This window comes from Falco biarmicus, chromosome 3, assembly GCF_023638135.1.
Source record: "Falco biarmicus isolate bFalBia1 chromosome 3, bFalBia1.pri, whole genome shotgun sequence".
NCBI classification, from domain to species: Eukaryota; Metazoa; Chordata; class Aves; order Falconiformes; family Falconidae; genus Falco; species Falco biarmicus.
Window position 1 is genome coordinate 113,242,694 of NC_079290.1, and position 15,561 is coordinate 113,258,254.

At 51.1% G+C, this 15,561-nt stretch overlaps 1 protein-coding gene across 4 annotated transcripts; it reads right to left on the reverse strand.

Moving 5' to 3' along the window:
- Nucleotides 1-806: 806 nt before the first annotated feature.
- On the reverse strand, nucleotides 807-15,026 carry H6PD (hexose-6-phosphate dehydrogenase/glucose 1-dehydrogenase). 4 transcript variants are annotated; one of them, XM_056331993.1, is made up of 6 exons: nucleotides 14,942-15,026; nucleotides 12,807-12,912; nucleotides 10,420-11,073; nucleotides 9,072-9,189; nucleotides 6,572-6,841; nucleotides 807-5,914 (listed from the first exon to the last, which is right to left on the reverse strand). In XM_056331993.1, the coding sequence occupies exons 3-6, from the start codon at nucleotides 11,044-11,046 to the stop codon at nucleotides 4,557-4,559; spliced, it is 2,373 nt and encodes a 790-aa protein (XP_056187968.1). In that variant the 5' UTR covers nucleotides 11,047-11,073; nucleotides 12,807-12,912; nucleotides 14,942-15,026; the 3' UTR covers nucleotides 807-4,556. The 4 variants fall into 4 exon arrangements, with proteins under 4 accessions (XP_056187968.1, XP_056187969.1, XP_056187967.1 ...); XM_056331994.1 differs by having other exon boundaries at nucleotides 10,420-12,212; XM_056331992.1 differs by lacking the exon at nucleotides 14,942-15,026 and adding an exon at nucleotides 13,689-14,231.
- Nucleotides 15,027-15,561: the final 535 nt, after the last annotated feature.

The following is a 15,561-nucleotide window of genomic DNA, read 5'->3' on the forward strand; positions in this document are numbered from 1 at the left end:
CATTCAGGGGAACTAGCATTTGTGAATCAGCATGATTACAGCAAGAAAACATCTGATTTAAATCTATCTTCCTCCTGCCAGGAAAGTGAAGCCTTCCCCTGGGGCAACAGGATGAAATGGCTGTGCTCCTCCTCCCCTTTCCAGGACACACTGGCCTTCTCTAAGTAGTGGAGGTGCCAGACGAGGCTTCCCTTTCACCCAGGGGTGGCTGGCTCTGGGCTGGGGCTCTGGGCAGGACGCCCGGGTATCAGCTACACCGGCGGGCAGGTCTCCGTGCTGGGACCCCGCGCAGTGCCTCCCTAGCCAGAGTCACAGCACAGCTTGCTCTTGAAGTTCAACTGCATAATCTCAGCTCACAAATCTCAAACAGATTATAGTTAAAATGCAGCTCTATAAAGTCTATGTTATTAAGCAACTCAGTACTATGGTGATAGTAACTATGGAAATGCAACTCAGGGAGTAAATGTGGATCAGTGGAGACTTTCGTAAGGCCTGACGCTTTCAGGACCCTGCATAGTATTGGGTGATTCCATCTTCTCACCTTAAAAGGGCTTTGGCTGTTCATCTGTTTTGAAGTCCTGGCCTTGTTTGGATGATACACACACACTCACAAAAAGACAGTCAGAGTGAACGTTTAAGACTGATGGTTTCACACTACAGAAAATTGACTACAGCTTTAAAACTTCACTCACCAAGAGGGCAGGATCAAAACCAGAATGACCACCAATCTTTGAAAGAAATTAGACACCTTTATTAAAAACCATTTATTTTTTATAAATATAATTCTCTATTCATTACACAACATGAAAGGAATCACAAAACTTTATTCAAGGGAAAGTAAGATTTTACAACTTGATTTATAAAAATTGAAGTAAAAAAATCAGTTACTTCCAGTGTTAGTTTTCTATAAAACATATAAATAATCGTACCTCTGAATTCTAGGAATGCACTTGACATTGCAAAAAAAATAACAAAACCGGCATCAATATCACTTATGGGAGACACAGACTATAAGAAATTACTCCATGGAATTGCTTTTGCAAAGAAAAGTTAATACAAGCTCTCAAGAAGGTGCATAGCTCCTATTAATAGCTTTCACAAAACAAAAATAGCACAGCTCCCTTGGCCTGTAGCCCAGTGGATTTCTACCATTCTTCCTTATCAGATCTGCTCCTCGATTAACCCTTCTTCCCATCCGCAGTATCCCTCTTGCCAGTCACAAATTTTACATATTTAAAAATACTTGTTTTTCATTTGGCAAATGCTAAGTACTAAAGAGTCTAACAGGAATTGTCTGTGTAAAAAGAAAACACAGTTCTAAAAAAACCCTCCAAACGACCCAGACAGCTATATTCACTGAAGAAAACGTATGTAAGCTTTTACTGGATTTTAATAAAATCTAGGATGAATTTTAGGATGATCTATTAAGAGATTTTGCAAATGAACTCTATTTTCAGCTGGAAAGAACAGCAGCTCTTTGGGGAAAAAACCCACATGCTTATTTAAAAGTGCACATAAACCTCTCTAAAATCAGTGTTTATTTCAAAAGGTCCCAGCCAAATATTAACAAGAAAGTGTGCAGAAATAAGAAAACACCAATGCCACAGTCATCTGTAAAGCAGTAATAAATTCTGTCATTCATAACAACACACTTCTTCTCACAGAGGTCAATTTTTCATTAAAACCTGTTCCCTCATACCAAATGCAAAAGAACTGGAATGAAGCTAACATGGCTATTTTTGTTTAAAAATGAAAAATTATGTTTGAATTTATGGACACACCAGACCTAAAACGTCTGCACAGCTTTTTCAGCCACTGTGGTATATTTTGGAAGCCAGTGTTTGCTAGCACCCATCTATGAAGAGAGTTATTCCAGAAGAGTTATTCCAGTTAAGTCCTAGGAGTATGCTCTTACTCCAGACTCCGCTGTCAGCATATCCTCTTGACAAGCAAGTCCTGCAGCAAGGAACTGCAGTGCTCACCTTCCTTCCACTTTTTTAGGCTACTCTCTTCCCCTGTGATTTATTTCACCCTTTGGTGTTTGTGCTGGTAGGTAAGCCTGCCTGTAACCACGGAACAGGTGGGAGCAAACTTATTCACGAATGCCCACAAATGATGGATAACCAGCCATCCCAGTTGTGAAACCAGACCAGTTAAGGCACCTGTACTCTTCTGGGTTTGAGCTTTTGAGAAAGCTACACCATAACAACTCCCCTCCTTTCCCATGCAAAAGCAAAGTAACATGCACCAGTGCAACTCAGCTCAGCTTAGTCAAATACAGTATGTAAATGCAGCTTTTCTGGACCATCTGCAAGGTGGAGGAGAATGCCTGCCAGAAATCGCAGCCAGTCCCTGAGAACGTGGCCTTTTCCTGCTGCACATAGCTCTGCCAGGTTGTGCTCGCTGGCTCTGTTTGCCTAGGGACTGCTGATGAGTAACAGGCTCTAGAGCTTGCCCCATGCACTTTTATCTGCGCAATTAGCAGAAGACAATAATTCTGATTGCTGCATTAAGAGAAGCATTATGCTGAAAGGCAACAGCTCGGGAATCTGGGAGCACAGGCTGCGCAGACCTCCTGCCTCCCTTCACATGCTGCTGGACCATAGCACCCACCCGCACCTTCGTCCCTGGGGTTCAGCAGATCCCTGTGCAGGGAAGGACATGAAGCCAATGCCTGTCGCCCAGCCTTCTAAAGCAAAGTCTCCATCCTTCCCTAGGCTGCAGACTCCCAGGTCCGACTCCTGAGGATCCTATTTTTCCCTTGGGAGGCTGTGCAGGGTGGCCTGGCCTGGCACAGCCTCGGCCCAGCCCTGCTGAGAGAACAGCACACAACTTGCTGCTGCTTCTCAGGGTCGGGGATGCCACCTCCTGCCGGCACTGGGTCCCTGCCAAGCCCTCAGCCTTTGCATCACCTCAGACCTCGCCATCTCCACCCAGTCACCCACACACAGCTACCTCTCTGTGGAAACAGGGCCATCATCCACAGGGACTGGGAGAAATCCCCCCCCCCCTCAAAAGTGGCCTCTGCTCCCATGAGGAATCCTCCTTGCTGGCAGCCAGTGTCACGTCCACCTGCCAGCTTCCTGCAGTGGGTCTGCTCCATCCCAGCGCCACCCCAGGTGAGTGGGTTTGGCTCACGCCTCCACACGGACCACCAGCCCAGGTTCTCCCACCTTGTGCTGTCTTGATTTCCCTACCAAACGCTGCGCTCTGGTGTGCAGTTGTATATTGCCCATTAGAGAAGATCACAGAGCATTTGCGGTACTCATGAAAGGACAGACACTCCCATGCATGGCAGCATTCCGGGAAGGTGAAAAGCAGGAGGGGGAAGAGTGGGGTCTCTAGGTAGGACTGGATGTCTCCAACCCTTCCTGTGAGCAACAGAACTATACATTCCTGTAAGTGCTTAATGGTGTCCTGTCACAAATGCAATTTGCTAGTTCTGCATGCTAAAGGGATATGTACAAGAGAAAACTCCCTCCCCTTCTAAGTCAGTGTCCTTGAGTTCAAACCCCACCACCACCATCCGCAAACATGAAATGACCGATGATAGTTTATAAAGCTGCCTCCTACAGAAATTTTATAAGCCAGTGAATGACACTGCAAGCTTCGATTCTGAGGACAGAAATAAGTTCATTTCAGAGAATCAGACAGAGAATTGTTTCTTTGCTAGCTAAACCCAAACAACTCCTCTGAACATCAAGCTTTTCCCTCAGTAGATTATTGCAATGCAGGCAAATAACAGCTCTGTGAATTGTCATATTCCTCGCCCTGCCCCCATTATTCTAACAGCCTAAAAAGTGAAGCATCTTCCTTCTCCATCCCCCATGGTATCAGCTATCCACTTAATGAAAGCTGCAAATTACTGCTGATAAACTCAGCCTCTGCTGCTGGGCAATTTGCAAAGACGAGGGACTGCAGTGAGCTCACAAATCGGTGTCAGCATTTAGGGGCCACACGGCACAACAGCAAGCGGGTGTCTACGCTTCCAGGACAGCACAGCCACAGCCAGTGGCTGGCTGACACCAAATGGGCTGCACATGTCAGACTGCAGACCCACGTCCAAAGAACCATCATTTTACTGAGATGACGACACTGACCCAGCCAGACTGAGCAGGGCAGAGGATGTACATGTTATTACTGTCTCCTAGCCTGAGAATTAAAAAAAAAAAAAAAATTAAATTTGGCAGGCACTTAATTTAACAAGTCTCCTGTAGTGCCCACGAGGTAGTTAAATACTAATAACGAGACAGGCCTGACAGGGAAAACTGAGGCACTTCAAGGTGAGGTAATTTGTCCAAAGTCACAGTCAGAACCCCTAGCAGAGCCAGAAATGCAGCACTGGGCTCTTGGCTCCTACTTAGCTCTGAACACTGAGCCGAGCCCCTTTCCAGGCTCAAATGGCAGAGGCACTGCAGGCCATGGATCTCCCAGGAGGTCAGAAAAGTCTGTCAGAGATGAAGCTGCTGCTGGCAACAGAAAAACATGGACATTGTGTAGGAAAATCCAGGCTGTAAGGGCCATGCACACAGGGGAGGAGGGACACTGCGAAGGCATCACCCAAGCAGAGCTTCATAATCCACATACCACACCAGCTGGCCAGAGCTGGGGCTGACACCCGAGATCGGCCATTTCCTCGGCTTATGGCCCACCCTGCTGATCAGGGTGGTGATGTCGTGCTTACCCTTCCCCAAAATCAGGACAAACACCTCTCTGGCCTTGTTGATGAGCGGTAGGCTAAGGCTCATCCTTTGGTGAGGTTTGACAGGGCTTTCAGTCAGCACCACAGCCTGAGCCCCTTCCAAGCCATTTTCAGACTGGGGGAAGAGCGAGGCAGTGTGCCCATCAGTGCCCACCCCCAGCAGCACCAGGTCAAAGCTGGCATTGGCCACCAAGGCCACTATCTCCTTGGCATACAGCTCCGTGCCTCTGTCCTCTTCCACACAGAGCCGCCGGTTCAAGTGCACAGGCATGGGGTGGATGTTGAAGTAGGGCACCCTGACACTCTGGAGGAGGTGGTTGTGCAAGCTGAAGAAGTTGGACTCTGTGTCAGTGAGAGGGACACAGCGCTCATCTACCAGCCAGATGTGGGTGTGCTTCCAGGGGAAGGCATAATGGTGTCTTGCCAGCCGCTGGAACAGGACTACCGGGCTCGAGCCACCCGAGACGGCCAGGTGGAACTGCCCAGACCGTGCCACAGTCCTGCTTGCTGTCTTCTCAATGTCAGAAGCCAGCTGGGAAATCAGGTCCTCAGACCATGCTGAGACCAGGGGACTGTGCCGAAATTTGGACTGGATTGTCCTGTAATCGTTTGGCATCAGCCTGCTGGGTTTCAGCAGTTCCACTGGCTCTGCCAGTGTGAAAGCCACCTCCCCACTCACCATTTCAAAGTCTAAGAGGTGCTGGTTCTCCATGCCACCAGGGTAGAGGCGCAGCGGCTGGTGGGAAATGCTGTTCAGCAGTGGCGTCCAGAACGCCCAAGAGGCCAGCAGGTTCTCGGTAGTAATGAAGAAGTCCTTCCTGCCATGGTAGATGTTGGAGATGAGGACAGAGTATGCGTCTCTCTCTTTCACAGGGCTGTACACATAGTAGTCAGACAACGGTTGTCCAAAAATGTGCAGCTCTGACTGACCCACTGCTTCTCTCCAGCTGCCTTCTGGCATGATGGGCCTGAACAGGTTCCTGCTCACAAGCACTGCGGGGGTGTTGAGTGCGCCGTGCCCGATGTAAAAGATGATCTGCTTGGCTTTACATTGGCTGTGCCCTGCCACCCTCAAAGTCTCCTTCTGGGTGCAGTAGGCCCGGTTCCTGAAGAGGACACGGACATAACCTACCCGCTCATCCAGAGCTTTCCCAGAAGTGAGGAGGAAAGGGACCCCTTCCCAGCGCAGGCTGCCGCTGTGAATCAGCACACCTGAAACGACACTGATCTCAGCTACCAAAACAGCAAGGAGATTTGAGGGGATCTCTGTCACCTAGCTATCGTTTTCCTTCCATAGCTCCCAGAAATCTTGGCATCCAATGTGTCTCTTGCTCCACATTCAGCCCTTTCATGATATCACTGGACCAACTGCTCTCCAGCTACCCTGCTATGCTTCCTCCCAGGTATCTACTTCATTAGACTCCTTTCATCTTGCAGGAAACCAGTTTCTGAGCGTGAATATCATTCTGATAAAATCTTTACTGCTCAGAAGACACAGCACGGCCAGAGATACTAATCACAGAGAACCGCCAGTGCTTTACCCCTTGGATGCAGAGAGCAAATCGACTTTATGAAAAGGCAAAAGAGTTTGCAGGCCACTTCTAAAAATAACGCAGAGATCTTATCAAGAATAATGTGACTTAGCTCTTATGCAATGCTTCCAATTCAATGGGTCATTAGTTAACTAACATGACAACAGCGTTATTTTGTTAGCTCCCAGTTACCATGCTGCTGGATGCCTGGAGACATCCCTGTGTCAGCAGTGAGGTCCAGAGTCATGGAGCTGGTACCAGCATGCAAGGACTCACACCTCCTGCTCTCCTCAGCTCTAGCCTACTCCCCTTTCCAGGGCCCAAACCAAACTCTCACCTGCAAAGGTTGGTGTTGTGCTGATGTAGTCACGTGCCTTCTGCAATTCCTCCTGGACCTGGCTGGCATATGCCTGATACTGGCCCAACACGGCACTGTTTTTCTCCAGACCCCACAATGACTGGAAGGCCTGCAGCTTGCACTGCAAAACCTCTTCAGCCCTGCTCACATTGGCTGGGAGCTCCATGATCAGGAACATCAGGGCCTCCGTGAGATGATTTTGCAGCACATCCCGGATGACTCCATACTGTTCGTAGAAGCTGGTGCGGCCTGAGGACAAAGAGGAGGTAAGGTGCCAGTAAACCCATGTGGTTTTCTTGCAGCCCTGCACTCAGCATGTATAATGTGCGTGCTGGGAGAACAAAGAGCACAAGCCCCAACTGGTTTGCACCAAGCCCCTCTTCTCCTGGCCCAACAATTAGCTTGGAGCTATCAGGCTCAGAGAAGTTGCGGATGTCCCATCACTGGACATGTTCAAGGTCTGCCTGGATGAGGCTTTGCGCAACCTGACCTCATGAAAGATGCCCCGGCTCATGGCAGGGGGTTTGGACTAGATGAACTTCAAAGGTCCCTTCCAATGAAAACCATTCTACGATTTCATGATTCTAAGCCTTCTCCCTCCCTGCAGAGGGGCTTCCAAAAAGTCCGTGCTACTACAGTAAAGATAAAAGGTTCCCCACAGGATTGCTTGTCCTCCACAGAGCCAGACATAACCCTACTTTTGGGTGCTTACAGAGCCGAAACCCAGCAGGAGTAATGCTCTCGCCTGATACTTCCCGAGTGCACACAGCAGGAGGCAGCTTTGCTTTCTGGGATTGCTTGTGCTTTCAGAAGCTGCAGTCGGTGACCAGCAGCAATATCCAGCTCAAACCTCCCACATACAGCATGATGCAGGGTCCCTGTAATAACCCTCACCCTGACACTCCTGTCCCACAGGTCACAGCACCTCAGCCTGGGACTCCACACCCTGTCCAGTTCTACAGAAAAGCTTTGATAGAGTAGCTGGAAAGTGGCATCAGAGCAGGGACCCCAGCAGCTCTATAGCTACACACCAGGCCCGCAGAAGGAGCTGAAGCTGGGCCCTGGCAATGAGCACTGCCCTTCACTGTCTCTTTTCCCCTGGTTTTCATGTCCTCAGGAGGCTCTGGCTGAGCCATGCCCTTGAGAGACAAAATTTCATGCACAAAGCTTTGCTTCTCTTTCCCTGCCTGACTCCTCATGCAGGTGGGAACAGGGGAAAAAAGGACCATGCACTTATAAAGGGACTCAAACAGATGCCCTTCAGTAGTCCAGCAGCAGCAGGCTGCACACTGCAGACTACATCACAGCCATAGGCTTCCCCTATTGATTGATACATTTATCTCCCTTGCTGTAATCCAAAGGCACATTCATTAACGTAATCAATGCTGCAGACTTGCTGGGAGCCAGGCTGCCAGCTGAAGCCGCGCAGGGAAAAGAAGATATCAAATGAAAAATTACGGAGTTTCTCAGAGTGGGGAGCATACAGGGTGCAGCTGGGCTACACACAGACAACACTGTTCTCCTTAAACCTCTCTGCAGTGCATCCCTCTCCCACAAACAGGCACAGGTGAGGTCTGGGCTACCAAACCAAAGATCACTCCAAATTTGATAAAGTTGCATTAGCTGAGTTTGTCGTGCCTGAGGAAGGAAGGGAGGGAGGGAGGAGGAAGATAGGAGAGGAGGTAAAGCAAGTGGAGAAGCAACCCTGATGTTGCAGAACTGAGGGCACCTGACATCCCAAGAAGTGCTGTGGGTGGCAGTCCAGCCCAGGGTGCTTTATGCTGAGCACTGCAGAGTGGATGCTGCAGCATTGCAGGGAGAGATTGCAGCCGTGTCCTTCAGCAGGAGACCCATGCTAGCAACTCTGGGCTTGGATTTTCTCTCTGCAATGCTCTTACTTACAGAGAGGAAGGAAAAGAAACAGGCAAACACAAGAGTGACCTAGGTACCTGGACTGACACCGACTAGCTGATATGAGTAACAGCCAGGCAAGAGATGCAAGAGCATCTTCCAGAGGATAGTACAAATGTATACTCAGTGTGAGCTTGGCAGCTAACAGGACAGGAATACAGAAGGGTTGCTGTTACAACCAGATGACTGCAGCACTGAACTGAAATGGCCTTAGATTGCATTAATTCCAAATCCAGTGCCTTTTATCAAGATTTGTGATAGAAAGTTAGGTGCACAATGCCCCCAAAGCTCTGCAGCAAAAAAAGGTGGGGGATTCTGCCCCTGCTCCCAGCTGAACTGCAATGGGAATCTTTGCTTGGAAGCAGCAACACTACCTGGAAGTGAGTCAGTCCCTGGCATAGGAAGTGTACGGCAGTCCCTCTGTATTGCCAGGGAGCAACGTATTATTCATTGGCTTTTTTTTTGTTCCTGCACCAGCTCTACCTCAAGGGCCACTTTCACAGTTAATGAACCTGCCAGTTCTCCTTCTCACTCACTCACCATAGCTCTGCACACTCGCCTCACCAACCTTTAGCATCCACAGTTTCCTTCAAGACAACCTCCACTCTTTCCACATGATGTCGGTTCCAAATCGGATCCAGAAACTGTCGGTTCTGATCTCGAAAAGGCAGGATATGGGCTACAGCCTGTGAAGGGAAAAATCAAAGACCCAACAAAAACTCACCAGTTTCCACAGTACCTCTGCCTCACTGACACATCCAGCACTGGGATGCAGCCAGCTCTGGAATGCCAGCAGACATGCCACACAGTAGACAGCAGAGCTGGGTCAGAGAAGAGAAAATCAGCAAGAGAGCCTGCAGTGAGGTACAACAGCATCTCCAATGACTCTACAGAGCAGACATTAAAGGTCTTTCTGAGGCATTTTGAGGTTTCATGTGAAAAAAGGCTGAACTACAAAGTACAAGGCACTCAGTTTATACCTGTCAGAGGACAAAGGGCTGAGTCAGACCATCCTAGGACTAACATACAGTTCCAAAGTGCTGAAATACATCAGATGAGATGCTTACACCACTAAAGCCATCTGTTTGGGGTTTTTTTGGGGGGTGGGGGGTGGGGGGGTGGGAGTGGGAGTGGGGAGTGAATAGAGAGAAGAAACCACCCTCTCTTAGTAGAGGTGCTCTCCTTGCAGCTGAACATGCAACCTTCTGAGTAAAATCTGGCTACAGTGCCATAGCTGGAACAGGCTATTTTCAAAATGTGGCATCTCATTCCTCCTCTAAAACAAGGATGGCATGTCCTTTAACACACTCCCTCTGGGACAATGCAGCTCCACATCCTCAGCTTTCCCTGCAGCAGCCAGTGCTCCATGCCCTGAGTGGAGCACAGGGCAGGACGAAACCTTCTCCTAAACATCCCGCAAAACTAACATCCCATCAGCTCCGTATCATATCAAATTAAAAACCACTTCTAGAAGCCACAGCTAAGCAGAGAGGCCTGGGTGTAATGAGATGGGAGAACTGTGAGAAAGAAAGGGCACTGCTTACTCAGCGAAATCAAAGCCCTGACCTTGGTGAGAAGACCAGATGAATTCTGCATCTCTCCTCCACGCGCACACACAGTCCACCACTAAACCCGAGCCTCCCTCTGGAGAGGGGATCCTCACACTCTGTCGGGAGAAAGCCCTGCTTCAGCCTGCACATTTCCTCTGCTCTGCAAGATGATGGACAGCAGCACAGGACAGGACAAGAATAACAGTACAGGACTCCATAAGCAAATGAAGGCTCGGGAACGCGCTCAGCAGCTCTGCCTGAATTTGAGAAGGGAACACTCTCATTTGATGCAGAGCTAACGTCCAACATCTCCCAGCCATTAAGTCCCTCAAGCTGGCAGGGGGCTCTGCACTGCAAGCTGCTCACCTGTTTGCCAAGGTAGTGGTCCACCCGGTACATCTCCTCTTCTTTGAAGAAGCTCGACAGCTCTGCAGCCAGCTGCTGGGCTGACTCCAGGTCATGGCCAAACGGTTTCTCCAGCACCACACGCAACCAGGCTCCTGGCGGCGGTCTGCAGCTGCTGTTGATGTGGCGGGCAATCTCTGTGTAGGCAAACGGTGGTACTGAGAAGTAGAAGATCCTTCCAGCCTCCTTCAGCCCCTCCTGGCGAAGCAGCATCTCAATCTCTCTGTTCAGCGCGGTGTAGTTTTCGGCAGTCTTCAGCTGGTGGTATTGGCTCAGCTTCAGGAACTGGTCCTTGAGCACAGCACACCTGTTGGGAGATTCATCAGGGGGACAGGCCAGCGTCTTCAGCACATCAAACATCAGCGTCTGTCCTGGTTCCAGAGCTCTCAGTGCAGCCCCATGGAAAGTGAAGCTGTGGCCACTGCTCACTTGGTCCATGTAGAGTTGGAACAAACCCTGCCACAAATACTTCCTGGCCAAGTCACCTGTGGCTCCCAGCAAGACCACCGAGATGTGGCCCTGGGACACTTCAGCCAGTGATGGCAAGGCTCCCGTGAACAACACTGTAAACAGGACTCTTCTCAGCATCTTGGGAGAGAAGTAGACCCCAGAACACTAGAGGACAACAATAAAAAAGAAAAACTGTCAATCCATGTTATATCACTACAAGACACTATGCAACGTACCTGCTTTCCCATGGCTGAAAAACCAGGGACTCCAGCCTGGATCCTCCACCCAGCAGTCTCTCCTCCCTCCATGATGTGAAACATGGCAGTAACGGGCTCTGGAAAAGCCCACAGCCTGCTCATGCACACCAGAAGTGGAAGAGGGCATGTGCCTAAGGTCGTTGTAGCATAAGCATTGTTCCCACAGCTGAGTCAATGAGGGGTGTCAACACTTTTAGCCTGTGAAGCTGAAGCCTATTTTAATACAAATTTCAGAGCTGGCTACAAATGGACACGTGTGCCTGCAAATTAAGCACTGCTTTCAACAACCTCCCGTTTGGGACTTTGCTCAAATGGTATTATGCTGTCTTGGCATTGCTTCATGTCAATATTGTCATAGCAGCTCAGAGACAAGCACAACCCCTGGCAGTTTCAGTACACAGGCTATTCTTTAATACACTGCCCTTTAGTGACTCTTGTGTACCACAGTTCTCATGGATGGAGCCGAATTAGCTTCTAATGAGCTACTGGGAGACAAATGGTCTGATAAAACAACATGGGGAAGAAGTTTAGTCCTTAAAATTGAGTCTAGACGTGAGCCAGCCTAGATACTGCCTCACGACAGTTGTGCATGCAGCCAGGAGACAACGTGAGGTTTGTGTTCTGCCTACTGCAGCTTTCCGTCAATGAGGAGCACATGCCAGCACCCGTCCTGGCCTTCTCCATTACCACTTCTCCTTACCACTGCAGCCAGTAACAGCTGGCCTCCCTGACCAAAAAGCCCCTTTGCTTATTCTTATTTCCCTAATCCAAACCAAAGTTGTTTTTAAAAAAATGACGGAAATGAGACATTTAGTTCTTATACCTAGAAACACGGCAATGACTTTACATCTCAAGAGAGACAATCTGGAACAAGTGAATAAACCATTGAGCTGTTCTCATTACCTCAAGTATTATTTCAGAAGCTCTTACACCAGCTATCTTATTCTCTTAATTTCATTTTCTGAAGTCGTGTTTAGTTGGAGCACAGACTTAACTCCTTCAAAAACTTTTGGTTCTGGTTAATGAATTTGTAACTTCTCATTTTACCTGTGTAGGAAAACAAGCCATTTTTTGACAGTAAGAGGAAAAGGTACATGGCTTTTCTATAACCGTGCAGTTGCAGTCATATGATTACACCGTTTTAAAATGGCAGTTTCATGACCATGTAACTGAGAAATGGATCTTGGATATGAGAATGAACACGATCATCTTAACCTTCTGCAGGCAGAGATAAGACAGAAAAGTGTCTCATCAGATTCACACACTCACAGTCAGCTGTAAGACATATACCACTGGCTCCGTTGCTCCAGTTATAGCTCTATATATGCCCTAGGACCAAAAGCTGTTGAATGTACCTGCCCAGTCTCACTCAGGATAGTTTTTCCTAGCCTGGAGCACAAGGCCTGGTCCTTGGCTCCCCTTGAATGGCAGAAATGAAATAAAGATGCTGTCCTAGCTCTTGACTGGTTCTCCCCCTGGAAAGCTCCCAGAAAAGCTTCCATCGCTAAACCAACACAGGATCTAAATCAGCTAAAGGATGAGGGTAACTAAATCAAAACAAGGAACGTCTGCATATCTCTCCCTATGTGCAGCTTGAACTGGTCTGTATAAATCTCACTTTTCTCTCCCGAGCAAACTCACCTGAGCAATACAGGAGCTTTACAGAGACTGCAGTGGCAAAAGCAGCTGGAAACTTGTCTTCTTCACAGCCCCTCCTGAGCACAGATCTCTCTTCTCCTGCAACAGACTGTATGGCAGACCATCTGATCAATGGTCAGGTGAGCAAGCAAGATAAGGCAGGTTGTTCCCTTTCTGGTAAATGGGAGGAAAGACCCAATTGCAGCAGAGAAAAAAGGAACGCGCCTGTGCCAGCAATGTCCCAGCACATCCCAGCTCTCAGCCCATACACGTTGGCTGTGCTAAACCTTTTGGCTGCTGCCTGTGGCAGCTCCTGCTTCCAGAGTGCCTTCCTGACTAACTCCTCTGCTTTGCACATGAGCTCAGATCGATGCTAAAGGTCTCCAACTGAGACCCTAGTGAGCATCCCCAGGAGCAGTCCCGCACTCCAACTCTTAGATGAAAGCACTTCCCCAGACTACAATCCGAGGTAGTGAGAAGGGGACAGACTTAGTAAGCCCCCCCCAAACAGCAGGACAGCACTTGTGCAATGCTGCTGTGCCTTCTGGGCACCCTGGCCTCCCTCTCAAAGGTCAGTTTGTGTAGATTCCTTGGCTTTTCCTTCCCTGTTTCCTGCATGGAAATCACACAGCAGCAGAGCATCGGTTAGCTGACCACAGCTGCAGCCCTCTCTGCTCCGCCACTGTGCAAGGAGACAGCCTCAACGTTCCCCACGGGTCACACTGCTCCCTCAAGAGACAGCCCGGTATCCGTTGCTCTTCTCTGGAGAGCTTCAACAGGGTTTATCATAGCCTGTAAATCTACCTCGAATCACCTCTCCCCAGCCTTCCGCTGTGACTGCCTCCCGTCCATCCCTTCTCGCTGTGCTGCTTAAGCTCCACATACCCACTTAAAGAATCCAGCAAATAGTGCTGGCAATTGCAGAGGGCCAGGAGTGCAGCTCCTACAGTTTTGCCTGCAGTATAAATAATCACCATTTTAAGCAGAGGCTTGGTTTTCCTTCCCCCACTGTGGGGTTATAATGCAGATGACAAAGTTTCTCAGTGCAATAAATTAATATTTACATTTGCTTGAGCAACCTTTGTTCCAAGAAAGCTAGAGAAGCTTGACATACTGCCCACTGCACCTTGGCAGGCTGCAGTTACTGCGATGCGGTAGAGACCGCAGCTGAAGAGCGGGTACCTATGGTGGAACGGGAAGGGTTTGGGTGGGTCTTTCTTTTCCACGTACCCAAGGAAAGGAATGAATAAACCAAGTAGTTTCCTGGCAGATTCAGCTACACCGTCACATGTACTTCCAGGCCAGCTGAAAACCAGTTTCACAACACTCCTAATTGCAAAATACTGTGCTACGCTGCCCAGCACAAGCACAGTAAACCCGGACGCGTTTGTTTACTGCTTTCATATCTGGCAATCGCCACCGTTCGCATTAGAGGAGAATAGCCCAGCAGCCCCCGCCGGGCAGCACACGGCGGCCGGGGCAGCCTGCAGAGGGCTCCGGGGCCCGCCCCACGCCGCGCCCTGCCGGGGCTCAACCCAGCGACGCCGCGGGCCGCGCGCCGCCCGCAGCCCCCCCGCCGCACGGAAGCGATCGGCAACGGCCGCGCCGCCGCCGCGCCCCCAGCGCGCGCCCACGGGCGGAGCCGCGGCCACCGGCAGCGCGGCCCGGGGTCCCGCCGGCCGCGCGGGAAGGGCGGAGCCGCCGGGGCTCTCGGCACGTGCGGGCGCGGGCCCGGTCCCCCCGGGCTCCCGGCGGGCGGGGCGGCGGGAGCGGGGCCCGGCCTGGCTGCACGGAACCGGCCCGGCGCCGCGCCTCCGAGCCCCGGCTGGGGAGCGTGACCGGGCCGCCGCGGGAAAGCGAGCCCCGGCTGGGGGCCGCCCCCGCTCCCACGGGCGCCGCCGGGAGGCCCCGCACCGCCCGCTGGCCGGAGCGCCGGGGGCGGGGGCAGCGACCCCTGCCCTTCGCCCCGCGGCGCACACCGCCGCCCGGGAGAAGGGGCGAGAGGGCACCGGGCGGACCGGGGGGCTTCCCTCCGTGCGGCGGGGAGGCCGCTGCTCGCTGCTGAGCGCACCGCCCGGTCGAAGGCCGCCTGCTCCCCGCCGCCCCCCGCCCTGTCCCCGCCGCCGCCCCCCACTCACCTCCCTCCCACCCCGGGCAGCCGCGAGTGGGGCGGCGGCGGGCGGGCCCGGCACAGCGCCCTGCCTGCCGGGGCGCTCCTCCCACCGCCGCGACAGTTTGCGTTTGGCGTCGGCTCTTGCCGCGGAGCGGCGGTCGGGAGGGGCGGAAACGGCGGGGCTCGGGGGGTCGGGGGGCGCAGGCCCTCCTGGTGGGGGACGCGGCCACCCTTGCCCAGCCCAGCCGCGCCCTGGGCACTGAGGCTCGCTGCCTTTCGATACCTGGGGGCTGCGTCAGGCGGTGCCTGCGTGCACGGGTGTGTGGTGCGCTCTCTTGCAGCACACTTGGGCTGGAGAGGTTCATCATGCGGCATTAGACCAAGACTTCTCCGGAGGCCAGGAGTTTCAGCAACCAGAAGTCTCTATTTTCTCCAGTTGCATTGGCTGGTCTAATTTTTTTATATACATATATAAGCATGCGCATGTGTGTGTATATTTGCCTACAGACCTTGCACTGCTTTCTGTCCTGAAGTTCCTGTGACCCTGGCACACTATACATGTGCATCTGCAACTCCTGTGCTGTTCTGTAAACAAAGTACGCACCTTGTGAACTTGCTGGAGTGCATTTCGGTTCAGCTTGACAT